The sequence below is a fragment of the Podarcis filfolensis genome (assembly GCF_964270895.1).
Source record: "Podarcis filfolensis genome assembly, chromosome: 9".
NCBI lineage: Eukaryota > Metazoa > Chordata > Lepidosauria > Squamata > Lacertidae > Podarcis > Podarcis filfolensis.
Window position 1 is genome coordinate 33,169,711 of NC_139610.1, and position 24,085 is coordinate 33,193,795.

Sequence of the window (24,085 nt, forward strand, 5' to 3'; positions counted from 1 at the left end):
GGGGGGCCTCCAAGAGAGTGGTGCCCTAAGCTATAGCTTGTTTAGCTTATACGTAAATCCGGCACTGGCAGGACTGCACAATTAACAGTTCAACGGTTCTTGCTGTTGTTAAAATCTGTACACCGCCCTTCGCCCGCAGATCTCAGGGCGGTTCACAACATATATACCAGGGTGATTTGATTTCCTAGCCTAGCTAACACGTGCTCTGAGATCCCAGCCCGGTCGTGCATTTCCTCTGAAGCAAGTCCCCTTCAGTTCAGGGCTGCTTACTCCCGAGTAAAAAGCAAGCGCCGAACTGCAGCCCCCGTTCCTCATTGCCGTATCCGAGAGTTGTCGGGGCTCGCGCGCCTCTTGCAAAAAAACAAGCAAACCAACCCAAGCTCGCCTTGCAGCTGCTTATGCTGCAATGGACGTGTGTGTATACCAAAAAAAGAAATAAATAAATGCAGGAGCCACGCGGGGGGTGGGGACCCAAACCCCTCCAAAATGCAGGTGGATTTACACTTAGACGCGCGCAGCAAAGAATAAAAAACAACCCCGGCGCGCGGGGCGCTTAAATTCTCCCCCGCCTCCCGCGCGCCCTTCGGCCGACCCAGAGGCCTTTGCGCGATGACGTCACGGGGCCGGGGCCTCGGGAAGCCTCACGGCGGCAAACGGTGGCATGTTGCGGCATCGGGCGGCGAAATGACTGGAGGCGGGAAGAGGAGGCCCGGAGCGGCGGCTGCGCAGGAGCAGGTCAGTCGGCAGGCCCGATAGACGCGCACATTACTTAGGAGAACCGGGTGGCGGCGGTGGGGACCAGCCTCCTTTGTGCCGCCCGGCTCCTCTTCCAGGAGGGGCGGGGAGTGGTTTGGGCTCCGCGGCGCCGCTGGGACAAGGAGCGCGTCTCCCTCCCTGAGGCGACGGGGGCGGGAGGTGTCGCCGGGCGCCCTCCTCAACGCCTTCAGCTGGGCCTGGCAGAGATGGGGACCCCCGCCCTAGGATGCCCCTAGAAGAGCCTCCTCAGTGGACAGCGCTGATCACACCCAAGGTCTCAGGTTCGGTCCCTGTATAGGACAGCTGCTTGTTCCTGCACTGCAGGGGGTTGGACTAGATGGTCCTCCTCAAGGTCCCTTCCAACTCCACAATTCTATGCATAGCTGTCAACGTTTTCCTTTTTTTAAAGGGAAATTCCCTTATTCCGAATAGGATTCCTCGCAAGAAAAGGGAAAAGTTGACGGCTATGATTCTATGGGAGGTCAAAGCACCAAGCTCTGGATTCAAATCCCCTTCCTCTTAGGACCCTTCCTTCCCAATCCTCCAGCACGCTACTACTACTACTAATAATAATATTTATACCCCGCTCATCTGGCTGGGTTTCCCCAGCCACTCTGGGCAGCTCCCAACAAAATAATTAAAATAAAACATCAAATAATTAAAATATCAAACATAAAAAACTTCCTAAAGCATGAGTGTGTGAGCTTGCTTCTTCCCAGGCTGTGGGATTAAAATTGATCTGCTGTCCACTGGTACTAGTGTGAAAAGGGCAAGGAGGTCAAGAAGAGGCGGTGCTCCGGCGAAGCTGACGTCCCCGGCCATGTACGCCAAGAGGTTGAAAGCTGCTACCGGCTCCAGATGCCCGAAGACTTCTATTGTTTCTGGAAGTTTTGTGAGGAGCTGGATCCTGACAAGCCATGTGGTGGGTTCCGGAAACCCGGTTTTTCCGTGTTGTTGTTTTTTTAAATAACATCTTTGGTGATAAGACGTTTTGGCAACAAAGGCAAAAAGAGAAGTTCTCACATTTCCTCTTTGCTTGGATTTAAAAGTCAAATCCAGTGCCCCAACTGCAGTGAACCTTTTTTTTTTTACCCTAGTCTACAAACTGTTTCCCCAGACATACACCTATGTAAAATGTCACACTTTCCCATGAACCTTCCAGTGTCAGTGCAGGTCATGGACATTGTTATTGTCCTCACTTTAGTGTTCTGATCCTAAAAGCATAAGATGGAACTGTTGGTTTTAGTGGGACATATTTCTGTGTTATTTGTTTAGGATTGGACTGTGATGAGAAGATATTATAGCAACCAACAGTTGTACACATAGGCAAAGCATTAAAAGTTTTTGTCTCTGCCTAGAGTTTGAGCTAGAAAGTCTTTATTCCTCTCCCCTCCCCTTCATTTTATTTATTTATGAAACATTATTTAGGATTAGAAATGTGTACTGTGCATGCAGCTCTTCTCTAGGTAGATGGAACATCATTTTATTGACCTGAGAAGGGAGAAATGCACCTCAATTAGAGTTGCATTAATATGGGGCAAAAAAGAGCTTCTTTAAATAAAGTCATTTAAAAAGTTAAATAGGGCTTTTCTGGCTTAGATCTTTCTCCAGGAGCATAAAACAACATATTTTATGCTTTTGTGCTATTTTTAAAATGAATTTTTAAATACATTTCATAGATGCACTTAAATCAAGCATTGGACTTCAGCTAGTTGGACCATATGACATTCTTGCTGGAAAACATAAAAAGACAAATAGATCAGCAGATGTGAACTTCAATCTTCACTGGAGGTTTTTTTATGATCCTCCTGAATTCCAGACTATCCTTACTGGAGACAGCAAAATGCAGTATCATATGGGATATTTTAGGTAAGTAATGTATCTACCTTGGAAAAAGATTTTACTTATTCTAGCACTTCTATTCCTGTCATTGCCTTAAAACATACATTAGGCACTGCTGATTATTACTTTCAAGTAGCTCTACCCAGAATAGGATATGAGGCCAGGGACCAATTCCAGCACAGTGTGTGGCCATTTTAATTATAATCTTTCACCCGTATGTGTCTACAGGTGGAAAAGTGATATAAGAATGTGTTGTCCATATAATTGGGCAGGGGAGGCCGTTCCCAATAAATATTGCATCTAGCAATCTTGTCTGCATAGGCTGTTTCCATATACATACATTTTCTATGCAAAGTTTCACTGAATGTTTTCAGAAGCTCTCATGTCCATGCCAAATTTTGTAATCAGCCTGTAGTCTCATGTTGGCATACAAAAGCATCCCATAGGACAAGAAAGGGAAGTCTTATAATTTCTTTATTTCCTTCTGAGGAAACTGATTAGTTCAGTGAAACGAGTTTTGTAGCCGGCATCTCGTAAAGTCTTTGTTTAATTCTAGTTTTTTTTTAAATTGTTATTCTATAGTCGATTACTTCTCGTTTCAGGGATTTTCATGGTAATTTTTTTATTGTTTTCTGTAGTCTCATGTTGGCATACAAAAATATCCCATAGGACAAGGAAGGGAAGTCTTTAATGTTTGATGTTTTATTGTGTTTTTAATATCCTGTTGGGAGCCACCCAGAGTGGCTGGGGAGGCCCAGGCAGATGGGCGGGGTAAAAATAAATTATTATTATTATTATCTGCGAACTGTTTATATGGAACTTTGGGAACTTACTCATTCATAATAAAGAAATAAATTTATCCAGCAGGTGGCTCCATACATTAATTTAGGCAAATGAAAACCACCTGAGAAATCTTGCTTACTTGTTGATTAATTCTTATGGCAAGCATATGCAGGAAGGCCATTTTCAACCTGAAAGTTTGAATTCTTGATTTACTGTTTAAATTGGAGAAGTGTGTTTAACCCAATAAAGTGTGTTTAGGGTCCCTAGGTGTAATCTATATACAGTTTAAATTCAGTATACAGATTTAAGGCTAGGATCCTAAACACACTTGTTGGGGAGTAAGAACCATTGAACACAGTAGGATTTACAAGTATAGGGTTGCAGCATGAACATGCTAAAAAATATTGTCAATTTTTTGAAGTTTTTAAAAAATTCAGTACACTTTTAAAGCCTATTCTAATATGTTTCTGCCTTGACTGGGTCACAGCAGTCTAAAATCTTAAGTATAAGTTATGAAGCAATTAAATTTCCTACTCAGAGTGAAAATTTGAGAGGCTATTGAACAATCCTCAGAGAAACATAAGAACTCATGCTATCACTTTTATAAATACTATTTTTGGTTGGGAACAATCTGGATTCTCTTTGTAACACCACAGAGAATACTGATGTAATATGTTTAACTTCAGAACATTGTATGTGAATTTTTAGGGATATGCCGGATGAACTGCCTGTGTGGGTTGGTGAAAATGAAGCCAAGAAGGGCTGCACAATTTCTCAAGTTGGTGACAATGTCTTTGCTGCTGTAAAGTAAGATTTAATACTTTCAACTCCTGGATTAAAAGCAAACATGAATCTGGACCAAATTAGATGAGACAGGAGAGCAATTTCTATGTTTATGCTGGTTGTTTTTTAAAAACTGAAATGTAGTTGCAGGGTAAGTGCAAATTTGACTAGAGCAGTGTTTGTATATGTTCAGATATTTACCCACAAGCCATTTTCCAATAAAACTTGCACCACAGCTATGTTTCTTCATGGAACGGAAAAGGTACCTATTTACTTGGATCCGTCTAAAGTGCCTCTTGCCCTCCTGAACAAATTCTGCATTTGCCACAAGACTAGTGTGGGGTGTAATATATCCTAGCTGCTGTATCATAAGCTTTGGTATACCTACTTGTCCTCTGGAAGCTGCATTTCAGTTTTTGTAAAAAATGGTGGGAGACCAATCATATGGCTTACCTAGTTTGGTTCATAGAATTTCTAATTTGGGTACTCCAATGACATTTAGTGTGCAATCCTACACATTCTTACCTAGGGAATGAATCACAATTATACAATGAGGCTTACTTGTGACTAGATACAGTATCTTGTATCTGTTAGTTTCTTGCCAGTTGCTCTTGTATAGCTGTGTGTTTCAGCTTTTGTGAACATTACACTTGATTTTTTTCTGATTATTGTAAGCTAGCAAAATTTCCTAAACACTTTAAAAAGCAAGAAGGTAATCACTTTCCTATCAAAGTTTTCTATATACCCTGTATATATTGTTCATATTATGATTCTTAGCAGTCTAGGACGGGTGGTGGAGGGAAATAACATAGCCGTCATTTATAGCCAAGTTTCTGCTTCAACAGCAATATTGGAGGCTGCCTTTGAGTTATCATTTTCAAGTCATTACTCTTCGTAAACACCTTATGCATTTTCCAATTGTTAGCTCAGAAATACTTTCAGCCATCCAGTTCAGTAGTTTTATTGAAAATTATGCATAATAAAGGGGTTGATTAATGTACTATGACCTGTTCAGTTTGCACATATTGAATGTGTTTTTCTTTTTGACTAAAATAAAACGGAAGCAAAATTGTAAACTTAGTTTAAAAAGCCAGTAGCTAAATCAAGACTGAAATCAAGATTCCCCATGCAGCTGTTGTTTTTGTCTGTTTCTTGAGTTGAGACAACTTGCTTGTTGAAACTTCTACCTTGTGTGACAGTACAAAACAACACCTAGTCTATTGAATAATCCATATTCTGGCACATCGATTGAAAGGGCTGATTGTGGGACTATTTTGATGTGATCTTTGTACATTGATACTACTTTTAAAAGTGATCATGTGAGCATTTCCACATGAAGTAATTACGTGGTGGCTAGTAATCCATAAATACAGCTGTTTAATCAGTGAGCAAGACTTAATAAAATCCTTTGGGAGAGGTTATAGTCTCACTTAATTGCTGCTTCCCCTTGGAGGCACTTGTGATCCTTTCAAAAGCCTGTCTCTCAGCACCAAGCCTGACTCCAAAGTAGTCCTTTGGAATATTTACAGCTAAAGTTAGTTAAAAGTTAAAGTTAAACATTCATTCATTCATTTATTAATTACTATGTTTTGCTTTGCTGATTAAAGACTTAAGAAAACTTTCCATGCTTTTATCATTCTAGAGCAGGGCTGGGGAACCTGAGGCTCTCCAGATGTTGTTGGACTCCAACTCCCTTCATCCCTCATAATCAACCTAAGCTAATGGAGTCCCAACGACATGTCCCAGGTTCCTCATTCCTGTTACAAAGAAAAGCGGATGATGCATGTAACACGAAGTTTTCTTTTTGTTTCAGATTATTTTTGTCCAAAAGGCTTAAGGAATTGACGGACAAAAAGAAAATCAGCATTCTGAAAGATATAGATGAAAAACTAACCAAAACAGCAAAAGAACTTGGTTACTTGCTTGAGCAAAAAACCATGAAGATGAAACAGAGAGACAAGAAAGTATGGCTTGATTTCTTTCTAGATTAATAAAGAACTCTAATGTATAGGCCCGTTCCTTTTTTTTCCTGCTCAAGGCCAGCTTGTGTTAATTTTCTATAAGTTTACAAGGTAACTTATCCTAGGAAATAAATTCTCAATATTTTAATCACCTTTTTACTATGAGAAAATGTTGAGTTGCTTTACGTATGCTTAAAGTTTGATCGTTGTTGAAAGGTATAAAATACGAAGCATTGCTTGGCTGTAGGTATTTTTAAAGTTTTAGGAGCCATAATAAATTATGTTCAGAGCACAGAAACATATTCTTAATGGCATCTGACAGCAATGCCTTTTATATAAATTACAGCATCAACACTCTCTTCATGGCAAAACATGAGATCACCACTAATGTATACTTCAAAGATCCAAAGAACTTAAATAACAGAACAAGCAGAAACAATATGGAGGACATAGAAGGAAGTATCTCAAGCTCAACCCAGAAACCAAACAAATCAGGAATGACATAGATTAAGACTTAATTCTAAAACATGGATTTAGAATAATATCAGATATGTTTGTCCAAATATGTTAACTGTAACTAAACTATGTTCACCAGCTATAGGCTATAGATGCAAAAGTGTTACCTTAAGCAGCCAGAATACCAGTTACTTGTGCAACAGTCTATGTTTTGGAATGACAGGTGCAAATTCTGTTCATATTGAACTATGAATTTTCAAAACATTTCTATCTTTAAAAATCTTAAATTTAACTTGGGAAAGACAGGAGCAAGTTATAAATTCCCCTTCCCCCCAGTTAATCAGGAAACAGCTGAACAGCCTCAAAGAGGGGATTCCTTGAGAAACAGCCAATTCAAAACATTGTAGGTGCCTTGTGGTGGTAACCTCCAGTGGAACTGGCTTCTCTGTCTTTTCCCAATGGAATCACCACTTCAAGAGGAAGGAGGTGGAGCACTGTTTTCAATGGATTGTCTTAGTGCTCCAGAAGATTACATGGATGAGCAGCAAGGAACACTGAGCAATGCTCTATAATCATTGCTGTCGCACAAAAAGGTAGGGAGCTGTCTACTTGGTACAAAAGGTTTTAAAGGCTGGTTAATAATTCATTTAAATGTAAATACTTCTAGAAAAATAAGTCTTTGAATAGATGCAGAATTAATATTTTAATTCAGATATGGTTCCATGTAGTTTGACAGGTCTAGGCTTAATTGTATTTGTCTCTTTCTCTTTTCAATACAGGTAGTAACCAAGACATTTCATGGAGCTGGTTTGGTTGTCCCCATAGATAAGAATGATGTTGGGTACAGAGAGCTTCCTGAAACAAATGGTAAATTAATTCTAGTGTTTCTGTTCTTAGAAAAAGAAAATTGAATTTTGCTATTAGTAAGAGTGCATTTAGATACTGAAGTCTTGCGGAAAAAATGAATATTTATACGTTAGGTTGAATCCAGACTTTTGCTCCTAGTAGCAGGAGTATTCCCTGACTGTAATTCCACCCATGAGATGCTCCCGTTTGAAGTAGGGAAAGGTCAATTTTGCTGGTTCTCCTCTCCCTGGGTGACCTTATAGAACAATGTGAGAGGTCATGACAAGGGCTGCAGGGAGGGGGAACTGGCAAAAATTTGCTTAACAACCCCTTTCACCAGTGGGAGTGTCAGAGTCTAATTCCATAGCTATAGTGATCACTAATGAGCAACCTGTCTGCCATTACTGATATTCTTATTGAGAAATCTCTGTTATTCTGAAGAATCCTAGGCAACATACAGTAAAACAGACAAAACTGAATGATAAAGGAAACTTGTTCCAATTTAGTTCTTATGTGAACTTTCCTCTGCAGCTAGTCTCAAAAGAATCTGTAAAGCCGTTGTAGATGCTCCCAATGATGACCAGAGACTGAAAGCCTTTGCCCCTATTCAGGAAATGCTAACTTTTGTTCAGTTTGCTAATGATGAATGTGACTATGGAATGGGATATGAACTGGGAATAGACCTCTTCTGCTATGGGTCACATGTAAGTAAAATAATTTTCTCTGCAGAAACTCATTCATTTTGTGAATGAACAGAAAGAACAAATGAGCTCAACCAAGCAGCTCGTGAAACTAACTATACAGGAAACTGAGGAAATGCTTGACATGAAAAACAGTATGAGTGTGTAATATCAATTTCAGTGAGATAATGTGTTCTTTTAATCTTTTCTAGTATTTTCACAAGATTGTTGGCCAGTTGCTGCCTCTTGCTTACAACTTGCTGAAGAGGAATCTGTTTGCAGAAATCATTGAAGCTCATTTAGCTAATAGGAAAGAAGAGAATGTAGACCAGCTTGCAGCATGAAATAGTGTCATTAAGTGAAGTATTGAGTTGCCTTGTTTCGGGGTATTTTATTGTTTTTTTGGTACTGAACTGGTGTAGTTTCTATGTGAGATAAATAAACTTGTTTTGCTAAAGATTAGCAGTTTATTGAGCGGGGTGGGGATCCAAATTATATTTCCACTTTCATTTTGCACTCTGCGTTGCCATACACTGTAATATTATAAGATAATGGGTTGCAAACCATGAGGTGGCCTGCTAATGGCAGAAAAGCTGTTTTAAAAAATACAGTGGACTATGAGGAAAGTTCTGGGGTGGTGGGAGGTGAAAAACCTACTTTCCATGTTTCCTGAGCAGCTGAGTTTCTACTACCTTCACAGTTACTCCTACCCAATCTTCAGCAAGTGCAGGTGGGCATAGACCTGCCTTCTGAATAACTTGGTCAGAAGCTATATGTGCAATACTAGGCTACTACAGAGGTGACAGCAAACATGCTGTAAAGGCGAGGGATCAATCAAGCCAGTCTTTCAGGAGGAAGAAAACTTACAACAAACCAGGAGTTAGAAATATGTTAAACTTGCTTGCTACAGACAAGAGAACAAAACCAATTCTATAAACAAAATTCCTGCATTTTCACATTTGATGATTTACTTAATATGGTTATCCTATTTTTTTAGACAATTACTATCTCGAAGCAGCTCATGTCTATTAAAAAAGAAACTCACTGCCATCAGACTTTGGAACACACACACAGAGGAAGCAAAAAAGGTAGAGAGAAAAATTGTTCTTTAATGCCAGAACAAAGTTGGTGGTTCTTTTTTCTTTGGTCCCTTTATTTACGTTTTACGCTCTGCTCTCTTATCCCAAGTGATTCACAAAAAGTTAAATTTAAAATCAAGTCTCTGTTGAGGCCCAAATGAAGAAGCCGAGAAGCTTACACCTACAAAATTTGGGGAAGCCAGGTGGAGGGAGAGATCCAGCCAACAAAACCTCTTCTTCAACAGATGGCAAATGCTATTAAAAGCCATTTTTGGCAGAGCAGCAAGTAAATAATTGTTTAGCATACCTTTCCAACAAACAAAAGTTACTGGTGGCAGATTGTGTTAACGTACCAATACTCTACTGAATTTCTGTGACATTGTGCTGACTTTGCTTTTGGTCACAGTCAAGGTTTTGCCTCATGGTTTTTGTTTTCACCTGAACCTTGTTTACATGGAAGAAAATGGAGGACTGGAATCTAATACAAAAGGGTAGTTTACAATTGATTATTATAGAGCTAGATCAATCTGCAGTTTAGTTCTTCCACTTAAAAAACGGTGTTTGTGCTCTTTCTGCTCATTCACTAAGCAAATGCAAGAAAGGAAAAAGCTGTGTTTTAACATTCTTCCATTCTGGTATGTTTGACAGTACCTCCCAAATCTTCGGATAAAAGAAATGCATATGTACTTTGTATAGCCAATGATTAATTTAGTAATGAAAAAAGTCAAAACCAAAATGGTCATACAGAAAAATTTAATACATTTTTATAATGAAATCATCACAGTAATAGGTTTTTTATTTTACTGTAATGATATGCAACTATATCACACTAGTATAAATAAAAACATTAGGATTAATGTTTAATACAGGTCTAGGAAATATCACAGATTAACAAACTATGCATTCATGAACCAACTGAACTGCTATAAACAAAACAAAGATGGCGATACCCTCAAACACCACATCCTGTTCAACTTGAATAAGGCCCTGCAAATTTTTACATTACTATATACCCTCTGCTTTTTTGCGCAATGCACAGGCACACTTAGTTCAGTTCCAGAGTCTCTTAATGCACCATGACAAACAAACTTGTCATGCGCTAGTGAGGAAAACTGAGCAGGTAAGAACAGCAAACAGTGCATTAGATCGGCACAGTATAGATGTGAAGGTCTTAACATTTAAGTAAGTGATCTGAATTAGTATGAATTAGTATCTGAATTAGATGAATTAGTATCTTTTCACTTCATGCTGCAACAGCTAGTCTGAGGGCACTGAATTTATACCCAAAAAAAACTCGTGTTGAAGCAAGTAGCTATATGAAAGTTTCATACTGAACAGGACAGGAGGATTTCAAATTAAAGCATGTTACTTAGAGAAAGTAAGTTTATTTTAGATATACATGATAAGAACCAGGGCAAAAGAATTTTTACTTTTAAAGAAAGTGTTAGAAGCATCGTAAGTAGTCTCCTGAACTTTGTCTATACATTAGCCAAATTCTGTTCAGTTAACACTGATTTACACAATAAAAGGCTCCAAAGGAACAAGTGTTCCAGTTTAATACCCAGGCAAGTAAATAAAGAAGGTCTCATTACTACCAATTTTAAAAAACAATAGCTTGGACCCAAAGTTTCCCTTTCTCTGACAGGGGGCTCCCATCAAAGGCTGGGAATCTTTGGATTCAGCCCAATGTACTGTGCCAAAAAGTATAGCTTTGGCAAAGGTTCAGCTCAGAGTTCAAAGCAAAGCTTCAAAGAATTTCTAAATCACATTGGCCAATTAGGCACTGCAAAGAAATATTAATCTATAGATTTTAAAAGCTACGCCTAAACAATTATTAGTATTTGGACCACTTAGCAAAGCACTTGTTTACAGTTCTTAGTTGCATTCCTACCAACTTCACCAAATTTACTCTGGTATTCCTTTGGAACATGTCTTCCTCAGACAGATACTCTAGTGTCAAATGATTTGCAAATAAAAAAGAGCTTACTCAGGCAACAGGCCTGAGATACACAAACACACCTGGTGTTACACAAACATATATGCAGTATGTAGGGCACCTGGTTCTTTTTATGAAAAGATGCTTCCCTGGCTACCTTACACACACCTGTGAATTTTCAGTGTTTCCAAATGGGCTTATCAAGTGAGGTAGGGGATTACTGGGCAAAGTCAGGCGCTACACTGTGCAAACAGTTTACCACACAGCCCTCAATCATTCTGACAGTTTCATGTTCACCCATAATGCTTGAAAAGCCAATGTAAATGCCCTCGCAATCAGGAGATGTGATGCTCTGGAATGTTCACCTGCCAGTCACATCTCTAACTGTCCCATTTATGTTTCAGTTTTTTTATGGTCAAAACCCTCAAAGTAACACCTCCAAGTCTTTGGCCTGATTCACACATGATAAACCAAAGTCTGGCTTAACTAGACTGTGCTCCCAGAGCAGCTCACAGCCTGTGGCCTCTTTGCTCCTTCCCAGTCCTTTTTGCTGCTGCGAGCAAAGCCAAACTTTGGCTAAGCATCTTGTGCAACTGGGCCTCATGGTTAAGCTCTCTTCTCACTGACCATGAGCTGCTCCCAAGGCCAACATACTAAGCCAAACGTTGACTTGGCTCACTGAAGCAGCAAAAAGGACCAGGGAGAAAGAGGATGTTGTGCGAAACAGGCTACTGTGGTAGTGATGTTTTGTGTAGAATACAGTGTAGACATTCCAGATACAAAGGATTGTATATTATTGGTGTCCCACTGCTGGAAGAAGGCCCTTTGATCCAGCGGGTGCTTCCATCAAGAGAACAGAGATTGGGCCAAACTTCAGTGATTTCCCTTTCCTCTTACAACCTGCCTCCAGTCAGCTCTGAAGGACAGAAGACCATTAGAACAATGTGGAAAGTGGTGCAGGGGGTTGCAAGATAATGGCCAAGTCATCAAAGATCACTTTGATCCCCCTTCCACTCAGGCAAGACTCTGCTGCATCCAAGAGCTTTTTCTCAATTGAGGGACACCAAGTGGATACAACCCAGAAATTGAGACAAAAAATGTTCCAGTAAATTATATCTATTGTGGATAGGATTTAAACCCGACATAGTTGCAGTAGGAATCAATTGTTACTTGAAAAACTGAATTATCACTTCAGCAGTTATGTTCTAAAGCTATTGAAAATCAAAATCAAAACGATAGCAGGTTTATAATTAAAATAATTGTTTTTAAATCCTGCATTATTTACAAATGTTGGGTCCATTATTTCTGCTTTGTTTAAAAACAAACAGTAATTTAAGATTATGGCCATCAATCAAGTGGCAAGACTGCATTATAAAGAAATATTAAACACTTCCCCCATTGATAAGCTTTTGCCTAACCCATCTTTGCACATGGAGGTTTCTGAATTACTGTATAAAAAATACATTATAAAGGTAAAATTAACTGTGTCACTGTTAACTAATTTTATTTAGTATATTTTAATTCATAAAAATATAAATAAAATAATGCTCAAATATCAATGTATATCTAGTGCAAAATATGATTACATTTTTGTAGGAACAGGGAACAAAAAGTGATGGGTCGTAATTCTGAGGCAGGGGAGGAAATCTCCAGTGTTTGAGCATGCAGTTGTTACCAGACACATTTATATAGAATTGTTCTTACTAGAGTAGCAGTATTTTCCTTACACCGCACAACATTGGTATATACCTTAGTGTTTTTAATACAAAAAAATTGCATAAGCCCAGGTCATGTTATCATCTTGCAACAACATTCTTTTTGAGACAGGTTTTGGCTGTTTAAGCTGCAGCTCAAAAGCTACAGGATTTCAAACATGCTTCATACAAGTTATTTTACCTGCTCAATCTGCTTCTGTTGCAGTTGATCAAAACTGCCATAATAATTTCATGATCTACAATCTCTTAAGTTTAAATGGCACAAGAAATACTTCCTTCTTGTGAACAAACTCAGCAGGTCACAGTACATCTCAATATGAGAAACTACCATTTCAGAAGGGCACATCAATTGTAAAGAGGCTCTGTTAGGGCTCAGGAGAGAGAAATAAAAGCTCTTTTGGAATGTAAAGAGGTGATATAAATAACTATGCACTTAATGAGTTAACACAACAATTGTCTGTGGTAAAAAGGGCAAAATCTTCCAGTATTCAAAAGATGGCTCAATTCAAAATGATCCCTCCAGAAACAGGGACTAGTAATCAGTTTCTTCAATGCTAAAGCAGCAGGGTACAGAATGGAGCCTTCCATCTTCTGACACAACTTTGTTACTGCACTATCATGGCAGATCTAGCAACTTAGAACGCATCCAGTGCAAGATTGCAGAACTTCGCTCCTACCCTCTTTGTTACTGTGAGGACCATCCTTTTTCCAACTCTGCGCTTTTTCCTAAATCAACTCCTGAATTCCAGCAGCATGCTTCCCCAAAAATCCAGCTTTCCTCCTGCATTGCAAAACAATGCCTCATGCTAAAGTGTTGTGCTATTCAACAAATGAACCTCCTCTTCACTTTCCTCTCTCTCCTCTGTTACTGAATTCAGTTGAACATTATTGATGCGGGGTCTTGGTTTGCCGTCTGGGCCATATGACGGAGGATATCTTTTTTTGTTATGATGCCAAGGAGGCGCCTGGAAAGAGACACATAGAAGATGGCTAATTAAATACACGAGCCAGAAGAAATAGCCAAGCTAATTTTATAGCCAAATCCTTTTTGTTGACAGGAACAGAGTGCAGTAAAGCCTGATTTTCTTATTCCAAGAAACACATTTTGTTGCCATCAAGCAACCATCATTTTCTTTAAAACAACAGCAGTACTAAGATACTAAAGAGGGTGGTCACTAAACTGTAACCCGTTTTCAACTTCCAAGTAAAGAAAAGCCAAGCCTGTGCCCACTAATAGTTATTTTTTTGTTGCTGATTATTATATGCCAACAAAAAAGTAACAAAGGAGGACAAAGAAAAAACAAACGTGTGAATAAGTGATACTGATCCCATTACCAAAAGAAATTATGGTTGAATATAGCTGGACTCAAAATTGCTTGACAGTTCAATTTTGAGGCTCTGTCCAGCATAACCTATTGGTTTGGGTGTCTTCATAAGAGCACTTGCACATATGTTTGAAGAAGAGGTGATCACAGATTAATTTATTTCAGGTTCAAATTGATAAAAAGAAGAAGAAAACATTTAGACCCCCTTTTTTCTTATTAGAAACAGTGCTCTTATGATCCAGGTTTTACTACTTATATACCAAGGAGTGAAGCTGTCCTAAAAAGGTTTATCACAGGAGAGGCAGAAAAAAAGAATGAGCTTCTAACCTTGTCATTCTGGTTAGTAGTTTTTTGCTGTAACTTTTTTTTAAAAAAATAGGATGCATGAAACACTTGTGAAGTATTAGAATAAAATGCAAGTTCAATTAGCATGTAAGCAGCCAAACTTGGAATACAGGTTTTAATAGCAACTACTGCAGAGCAGCAACTAGAATCTAAATAGCACAAAATACAGCAAGAAGGACAAATGACAAATTCTATCACTGCTGATGTTAATCGGGAAATAAAGTGCCTTCTAGTAGTCGCTCCACAAAGTGACTGCAACTGGGCAGGAAATAGTTCTAATGCTGAAATATGTCCTAGTTCAGATGTCAAAGACTACAATGAAGTTTGCAGGCTGATTGGCAGCTCTTGTTAAAAACGAAACCCCCAAACCTACAGAGTTTTGGCACATGCTTATTTTACACAGGTCAACAAAACTTGTCAGAAAACAGATGTACCCTGGAACCTTTGGGAATAGCAGAATTTCTATCATTGAAATCGCTAATCCACGTTCTTGCATAACGTTCACTTTTAATTAACAGTGAATGTTGAGATCATGTCTTCATTTAGCATATTTTCCCACAAACGGATTTTGCTCACATTTCAAATTCATAAGGCCTATATACTTGTTTATGGAGGTTTCTTGTTGTTCAGCTGTTATAAGAGAACACTGAACAATTCACAAGTTTCATGCTTCCTGATGTCTAAAGTGTCTAATGAGGAGATCTGATATATCTAATCACCAAGGGTTCGACGTGCTGCTTTAGTTGCTCGAGATGCTCTAATATGTTCTTCTTTGTGATGATCCCCAAGACAATCCTGAAACAGATCATGTTATGCTAATAACTGTGTGTGAAATCAAACAAAAGAGCTCCAGTCATAATGAAAGAAGTTTAGGGGGGGGGGAGTAAAACGAAAACATGGACTGCAAAAATGCTAATAATGGGAAGGTTAACTGAAAAAGGATTTGAAGGCCACTGCATCTTCTCCTAATGCATATTAAACTTAAGATATAGACACATGTTGAGCACTGACATCTAGATGTTTTACCATTATTACAACCAATCTTTCCACATTTCCTGCCATTATAAATATGAAATGCAAGAACAAGTTTAACTTTTACTCCTACAGATGCACATTTTACCTTCTTAAAAACATCTGATGGTCAAAATATTAAGCCTGCCTCTATTTTAATCACATTAACAGTCCTTAAGGCAGACACCTAAATGCTACTCCATACTCCCTCTCCCTGAATTCTGCATCTAGAATAAATTAGATCAATATGTTCACATATACTTAGTTTGGGTCTGTTTGTTTAAGCATGAATGGTAGAATGAAGATAGGCAAGAATGGGGAAGACGGGATAAATGTCTTACAAGAATAAAAACCAGGGAGTAGCTGAAAACAGCAGATGGACAAGATGTTAAACAGGATGCCAAAACCCCACATTCTGACTCCTGGTAGTCCTACTTAGTTTCTTTCCATTACTTTAGATTTCACCAACACCTGTTTCATCTTTACCTTTTTCTTACAGGCCATCAGAACTGGAAGCTTTTAAAAATAATATTAATAATAATAATAAGATTCTTAGCATGCCACACACTGGACCAATACTAAATCCTGCACATGTACAACAACTCACTAGAATATACACAGCCACGATGAAAAGCAACAGAACAATTAAGATACAAGTGGTATCACCAAAATGCAAAAAAAATAAAAAATCCAGAGCTTTCCTTTTCCAAACTGAAAATAATTTTAGAGAAACATCCTAGCAAGCTGCTTTTCAAGGTCATGAAAATTAACAAATCTTTTGTAAACCAGCTTCTTAAAAATTAAAGGGTCATATCGTAGTAGACCAACTGAAATCAATGGACTTGCTTAATCTGAATATGACTAACACTGGCTATCATCTAAAATGCTTAGAATTGTGTTGGGGGTATTAAAACTGTTTTACTGTTCCAGCTGCTGTGACCTCTTTCCTAGGAAAGGAGATTGAAATTTCCAGTCTGCATACACATTTCCTTGCCTGATGCAGTCACATGCAGCAAATATACAAGTCTGCTTAGTGATCTTGATGATTTAGGGGTCTGCCCCAAACTGACAAGTGGAATGAGATCTGGCCACTGTTAAAATTATCAAACACAAAGTAACATTAACAAGCTGTAGCAAGAAAACAAATACGGACATTACACAGCTGCAGATTAAGCGCAAGTAACTTTTTGCTATCATGTTCACTTAATAATTCATTAAGAAATATAATAATTTCTACATAGTTAATAATCACATTGGAAAATGAGGGATCCAATTGTAGCAGCATATTTTGCTACACTTCAGATCCCCTTCTACAGAGGGGGCTTCAGGCCTCATCAATGGTTTTAAGTGTTATAAAAGTATTTTCTAGGAATACTATAGTGTACTCAACCCCATACATACATAGCAGTTTAGCTTTCAGGATGCAATCCTACTTACCTGGGTGTAAGTCTCACTTAGCCTAAGGAGACTTACTTTGAACATAGTGTTGTTAATTTAATTTGGGCTGAAGGCAAGTATAAATACTCTCCCCTTAAACTCTATTTAAGGCAGCAAATTTAAGTAGTTTATTGCAAGATCACATAGTGATGTCCAGTCTCTGGAGTCTAATATACATTAATAATCTAAAAATATCAGGCGGTATCCAGCATTGGTCATATTCTGGGTAACCTCATTGCCACTGATTTTAATGAGCTTCTCCAAAATATGGATATCACTCATGATGTATATAGTTTTAAAGTGGATATAGTTGTAGTTATTATTGGTGTTGTTTACAGCTTATTAGCATGTGCTTTGCATGCAAAAAGATCAAATTCTATACTCAGCATCTCCATACAGAATTGGGAGAGGGCAATGTCTGAAATCCTGGAGAGCCACGATATTGCAAATAAACCACACTGAGTTATATCATTAGTCTGATTCAGTATAAGGCCGCTTCCTAGTCATGCACTTGGCATAAGTAATGTCGTATCAGAGGGAAGACATGTAAATGCAACAGAATGGCACCTGTGCTGTAAGCAAGGATTTTCTGTTTCAGAGTGTTGGGAGGTTCATGGAAGCTGATGTGCAAAGTTTCATAAACCTCCAACACCGATGTCATGCTGCTCACTTGAGTAGGCCACTCCCATAAGCAGTTCCATGTGAAAAGTTACATCTGAACCAGCTCTGAGACCCAGTAGTTTCATGGATCATTCTGAGAAGGCAAGTATGATTAGGCTATGAGATCTAGTCTTATAATATAAGGCAGAAAGGGGGGAAGCCTCATCATGGGGCTTCAGCTGTTGGGAGCAGACTCATGTTGCTTGCAATATGCAGCCCCTTGCTCATTTGTTTGAAGGGTATACAGTCAGTTGAGAAGGAGGGAAATCACAACAAGAAGAGCTACAGAACTAGTGGCAATGTAGCTTTCATCATCATAACTTAACTGCACAGAGACAATGCAAACTATGATAAAGCTGCAAGGGCCATTTTGTGACACGAGGGCTCTTGCAAAATGCAAGAGGGGAGGAGGCACCACCTCCAAGGAAAAACACAAATATGCTGAAGAACTGGGAGTAGTGTTCAGTGGTGTTGATATCTTAACTGGAGGCAGAAGTATATACATCCATTCCATATTATGGTTTTAGACACAAGCAATATGGAAGCATTCCCATATCTTAAGAACAAAATATAACCTCCCAAAATCATGAATTTCAGTATGTCCCTCTTCTCATGGTAAACCAGTGAGAACAAGAAACCTTCTAGTGTTATGAATTATCCTCAGATGATTCTCAGGACTTATTTTGGGCTGCTAGGAGACGATAGTGGGAAATTTGCAAAGGGCTGTGTTTACTTTGAAAAAATAGAATAAAATAAGATAAAATAACTTCTAAGTCAATACCCTGCTATACGGTTGCCTCATGTTTAATACTTGAACAAGTGTTAGGGTGTTAAGACTTCTGAAGGAGCAACAGGACAAAGATAGAAAAATAAGTAATCCCAAACCTTTGTGATATAAATAGCAGTTCCCATCGTTGGACTCACCCATTGTGTGTTACAAGGCACTGCCTCAGGCCCAGTTTGCGGAAAATATCAACCACTATCTCCATTGGTGTGTGATCCGTCACAGTAAAAGGGCTCATATCAAGAATGCTTCTAAGCTTCAAAGGTCGAGGGCTTTCTGCTGGAAGTGATGGGGTATGCTGGGCAAAACAGACTCTGGAACTGCCAACAATGCCTTCTTGCTTCTTCCTGGCACTTTCTTTAATCGGGACAATAGAAGACAAATATGTGAAAGAGAATGAATTATTCCCTTATGTCTAAAACAGTGAAAACTATATCTAAAATGAAAAAGAAAGGACTATACATGGTGGTGTTCCTCACGCCCCACCCAACCTAACTACAAAAGATTATTTTCTCTTTTAGTAATCCATGTCATGTTAATTTAATTCAATAATCCTAAATAAGAATCAAGATATTTAATCCTACAAATTGTTCAATTCAGGAAACACACTGTAGCATTTCAAAACACTAAAAAATGATAGAAGGGGGGGTGCAATGTTTCGTTATTAAAATATTTTTAACCTGCCTTTTGACTGAAAGTATCCAAAGCAGCTACCACTAGAAACACTTAAGCACAGTTCAAAGTTGTACCAAATTTTAAAGTTAGCAGGACAGTAATCCTTAATGCAGAAAAAAGAAAGGAAGCTAATCGAGGCAACCACAAAAGCCTACCAGAAGAGGGTTGTCTTAGTCCAGAATCTAGAAAGAAGTACAGACAAGTCGCAATTTGTGCAAGGGTGAGAAGCCAAGGATTGTGTGTAAAGCTGAAATTGCATATAGCCAGAACTCCTGTGCAACCATCCCCACCTTTCTGAAACCAGTGTGCAAAGTGGTGCCTGTGCCCCAGGCAAGGTGGAGAGCTTAAAAGCTCTTTCCACGGTGGGAAAACCTGGAAAACTGTCTACAAGTTGCAAGTCAACTGTAGTGAGTTCCACAGATTCAGTGCCACAGCACAGCCCATTACTCTTCAGTCAGTGGGGGGGGGGGGAATACAAGGAAAATCATAGCACACAAGTAGGTTCATAAGAGAGTAACCAGTCCTTGAAGTATCTTTGGCCCAGACATTTCAGGATTTAAAAAGTCAAAACTTTAAACTGGGCTTGGGAATCAAGAGGAAGCAAAGTTATATGTGCCCTGCACCCTGCACCACTCAAAGTGTGTGTGTGTGTGTGTGTGTGTGTGTGTGTGTTCATTCTTGATTTATTATCCAAACAAACGGGGGGGGGGGGGAATCCAGCACACACATAATAATGTTAGAGATAAGAAACAGTGCATAGGTCAAAGTCAAGTGACATGAGAAATGTGGTGGATCATGTGGCCATAAATTAGTCCAAAATGTTATTTATAACCTTAAGAGTTTAAAATCAGAGTGTAGCTTATCTACATATATTGAGTGTATTAAAGAGGTCCAATCTAGATGTAACTAAGGCATGAATCATCATGGCTAGGTCATTCCTCATGCAATGCAGCCTATGTAAACTCCTGGGTACTGCTTCACCTGAATATCCAGGGGTAACATCAGATGCAGGAGTTCCTCCAAGCTGCAAGCCCGAGTCTTCAAGTTATCCTAGCCTTACACTGGATATACTCCTAATCAACAGTGCTTTCATCTTGCCCGGATTAAGTTTCAACTTGTCTGCTCACATTCACTGAAGCATTTCAATGTTTTAAATCCACAAAAGTAATGCAAGCAATGCTGCTTCTCCACACAACTTGAAAGTGGCAGTCAAATGTAGTAGCAAGGTACACAATAAAATTCACTTGAATATTACTAGGTAATTATGCTGTGGCATAATTTCATATCAATCAGTTCTGGAATTTTATGCCTTTCAAATCTCAGTATGGCAAAAGCTGCAGTAGGCATTTCATTTGGTCTGTTTCCCAGTCTCACTGCTCTCAAAGCTACTCTGCAGTGCTAGAGCTTCCATATTTGGCCACATGGAACTGTTAAGAAGAAGAAACAGTTCACTCTTCATGTGAAAATGGAGAGCCTGGTGCTGCTCTTTAAGATCACGCCCCCATTTCCACCTCCAAATTCATGTAACCCTCCGATTTCTCCTATGACTGCTCTTGAGCGAATGCTTTTTGGGGGGGTATGGGGGAGGACAACACACTCAGAATACAAAAATTCAATTACCTATTGCAATAGTCAAATCTCTCCTTAGAGCAAATCCCACTAGCCTCTGGGACTCTTTGGACATTATAACAGGAAAACCGTTATAGCTGGTTTCATTGATCATGTTTTCTATATCATCCACTGTCATATTATCTTGTGTCAACACTGCCAGGGGTGCATCGTTTCTTCGAGGTCTCATGACATCAGCTGCCAATGTTGTGTGGGTAAATTCTTCTTTGGCATCCAAGAAAGGATATCCATTCAGACGAATGTGTGCTTCATAGATACCTTCCCTGCCAAAAGCGTCGCCTACCCACTTGCTTGTCATTACTGCAGCCATGAGGGGCACAATGTATTCTAGCCCACCTGTCAACTCAAATACAATAACCACTAGAGATACAGTCATCCTTGTCACACCACCTGAAAGGGGGAAAAAAGAAGGTTCTTGATCAGTATGTTCTTGTGGGAAAATGTATCAATGTGGTGTTCCCTGACCACCTTGATAACATCAGGTGCCAGCCAGGTATTAAGTCAATCACCACAAGACTTCAACATGGAATTAGCAGCACATAACTTTGAATGTATATTAATGCTACACAAAAATAATAATAATATTCACCCAAAGGTGTAGTTATCTTAAAGAAGGGAAAATGACAGACTGATTTTATGATTAAAAAAAATTAATCCCCAAACTGCAAACTAACATTAGCTGGGAGTAAGTCCCATTGAGCTCAACAACTCTTACTTCTGAGATGACATGCCCAGAATTTCACTATATTTAAGTTTCAAGATTTAATAATGTGCTTATGTGGTACTGATAATTTCAATAAACACTTTAAATAATAATAATATGCAATCGGATGGTTTGCAAAATAAAATTGGAATTCAAAAAATGCTGACTTAGCACACTGGGAAGGAAATTGAAACTGACTGATCCTCCTTGTCCACAGCTTCCTCCACCAGAAGGAAGACTTCTGTTACTAGTTTAACATTTTTCCAAAGATGAATTGACTAAAGCCTGTCTGGTCATTTACTCAAAATTTAATCTGCCAAAACCAGAAGTGGCAGCGCCAGTTGCCAGGAGTCATCTGGTAGTATAGCCAATTTGCAACTCTAAGTTTGTATTCATAAGGGGTTTTACTATTTTCCACATCATGATTCCCAATGCATAAATGGCTGAATCTATGTTCATATATCAAAGTCAGGGCTGGGAAACAGCCCAAGGATGTTTGTGAATAAGTATTCCAAGGATTACCATACTTTTAATCAATACTAATTCCAATTCACATTCAAACTTTTAGAGATGAGAGCTGGTTTTTTAAAAGTTGTGATTAAATACAGCATTGCATGCCCATAAGATGGGCTTATGGAAACATAGTCATTGTGGTTTTAATTACTGTATCTTTTCAGTACTGTACATGTTTCCAGTTCAAAGCAACATGCTCTTCAAACCCTGGGCATGTCCATTTGTTCTGCTTTATCCCTTTATAACTTGCCTATTTAAGCAGTCGAAAAAGGGACTAATCCCTTTCATTTACTGTGTTCTGATTTAGTTACCTAAGCATGCAGCAGCACCAACCATAGCATAGAGGCCAGGGGTTATACAGTCTGCTCCAACTTCACACCACTCCTTGAAGATAAACCAGTCATGGTGATAATATGCAAGTTGCTCCACAGCGATTCCCACGATTCTCCCAGCTATTGCGCCAATGGCCATACTAGGTATGAACAAGCCTGATGGCACCTAAGAGAAAGAGAAAACCAAGGAAGACTGTGACCTTGTAAAGGAAATGTTTCCGCCTTTTAAGCACAGGAATAGGGAACCTGTTGCTTATCAGATCTGGACAGCAACAGGTTCCCAATCACTGTTACAGTACATAGACCACCGGGTTGTGTGAAAGATTCCAGAGCCAGAAGCCCCCACAAAGTTTGGATTCGGCTGCCTCTTTCCTCCATAATAATAATAATAATAATAATAAAATTTATTTATACCCCGCCCTCCCCAGCCAAGGGCGGCTAACAAGCAATAATAAAAACAAGTTGAATGAATACAATTTAAAAACAAGATTAAAATACAACATTAAAACATTATTATGATGGGATGGGAAGTTTACTGAAGAAGTGTGAAAGCCTCCATCTTCCCACCCAGAATTCTAAGCTAACTAAGGCTCTACTGATGTCTGGGAATAATCACTAAACTGTTGAGGCTTCAGGGTAGATACAACATGAGGTGCAGCTGATCCAAGGGCAGTACATTTGGAATGCCATTTTCCGGAAGCACAACCCAATAGATACAATACAGCTCTCTGTAGCCATGCAGACACCTTTAGTAGACTGTAGCATCATCGTTAGCTCTTGGTGGGAAAAGCTGTCAAAATCCACTTCCTTAATTACACAGATTCTCTTCCCATCCCCAACATGGGAGCAGTCAGTGCTCCAGTATGTTAACCTCCTCCTCACCTCCTGCCCCAGTTCCTCTTTTCACTGCAGTATATCAGAGCCAGTGCATTACTGAAGCATACTTTCCCACAGAGGCTGCCACAGCTGGCAACAATCTTTCTACTAAATAGCCAATTGTTTCAAAGACAAAAAACCCCCCATGATTTCGAAATATTCTTAAAGTCATATCTAACATTACATCAAGTCTGCACTGCTTGTTATTTCTTCAAGTTCCTAGAAACCAGCACACACATCTAAATCTGGTTTCCTTCTAGATGATGCAGCCTACAATCCAAAATAGTACATGAACCCTATAGCATACTGTAATTTAACTTTAGCGCAATGCTTGTCCATGCATCTAACTAGGCCTTCCAAAACCTGGAATATACTGTATTTAGTTTTAATCTTATTAGCCAATGAACGAACTAATGCAAACATGGAAGATATGTGCAATGTCTTCTGAACATCAACAACCATTCTTGCTGGAGTTCAACATTTATAAGCAATAAAGAACTTAGCTTCTGAAAATAGGCCTTTCCATCCCACACAATTGTGCAAGAGAACACATCAGTGTTTGTCCTCCTTATTTGGAATCTCCAATTTCAAATTTCAACATGTTTGTATTCCTCACTGAACAAGATATCATTTGTCCTTCATACTAAATTAAACTTTGCTGCCTATCTTACTAAAAGGCACATGCAATACATTAAGATAGGCTTTCTCAATAATGTACCAGCTAAGAATAGGGGGGAATGCAATAGAAACCCAACCTTTAATGAAACTTTATTTATATAGTGCTCTTTCCTTCTAATTTGTATCTAACTATATATATATTAACAGCACAATCCTATGCTTGTCTACTCAGAAGTAAATCCTATTGAGTTCAGTGGGGACTAACTGTCAGGTGTGTATAGGATTGGAGTGTAAGAAAGAGAGAGCTCAAGATTTGAACATGAAAACAAAAAGGGCAAGG

At 38.9% G+C, this 24,085-nt stretch overlaps 2 protein-coding genes across 14 annotated transcripts in view; one reads left to right on the forward strand and one right to left on the reverse strand.

Moving 5' to 3' along the window:
* The first annotated feature begins 576 nt into the window (after nt 1-576).
* HPF1 (histone PARylation factor 1) lies at nt 577-8,564 on the forward strand. The gene is made up of 8 exons (XM_083631312.1): nt 577-735; nt 1,516-1,678; nt 2,436-2,625; nt 4,090-4,188; nt 5,978-6,128; nt 7,361-7,448; nt 7,959-8,131; nt 8,320-8,564. Exons 1-8 carry the CDS (start codon nt 610-612, stop codon nt 8,449-8,451), a joined length of 1,122 nt encoding a protein of 373 aa, XP_083487438.1. The 5' UTR covers nt 577-609; the 3' UTR covers nt 8,452-8,564.
* Nucleotides 8,565-9,922: 1,358 nt separating this feature from the next.
* Nucleotides 9,923-24,085, reverse strand: part of CLCN3 (chloride voltage-gated channel 3) — a 44,368-nt gene continuing 30,205 nt past the window's right edge. For 7 of the 13 annotated variants that reach the window (XM_083631114.1, XM_083631120.1, XM_083631119.1 and 4 more), the window contains 5 exons: nt 22,231-22,417; nt 20,695-21,093; nt 18,540-18,756; nt 15,227-15,302; nt 9,923-13,802 (listed from right to left, as the gene is read on the reverse strand). In XM_083631114.1, coding sequence (XP_083487240.1) covers nt 13,644-13,802; nt 15,227-15,302; nt 18,540-18,756; nt 20,695-21,093; nt 22,231-22,417 — 1,038 coding nt within the window. In that variant the 3' untranslated portion in view covers nt 9,923-13,643. The remainder of the gene's footprint in view (nt 13,803-15,226; nt 15,303-18,539; nt 18,757-20,694; nt 21,094-22,230; nt 22,418-24,085) is intronic. The other 6 variants (XM_083631123.1, XM_083631124.1, XM_083631115.1 and 3 more) reach the window with 1 other exon arrangement.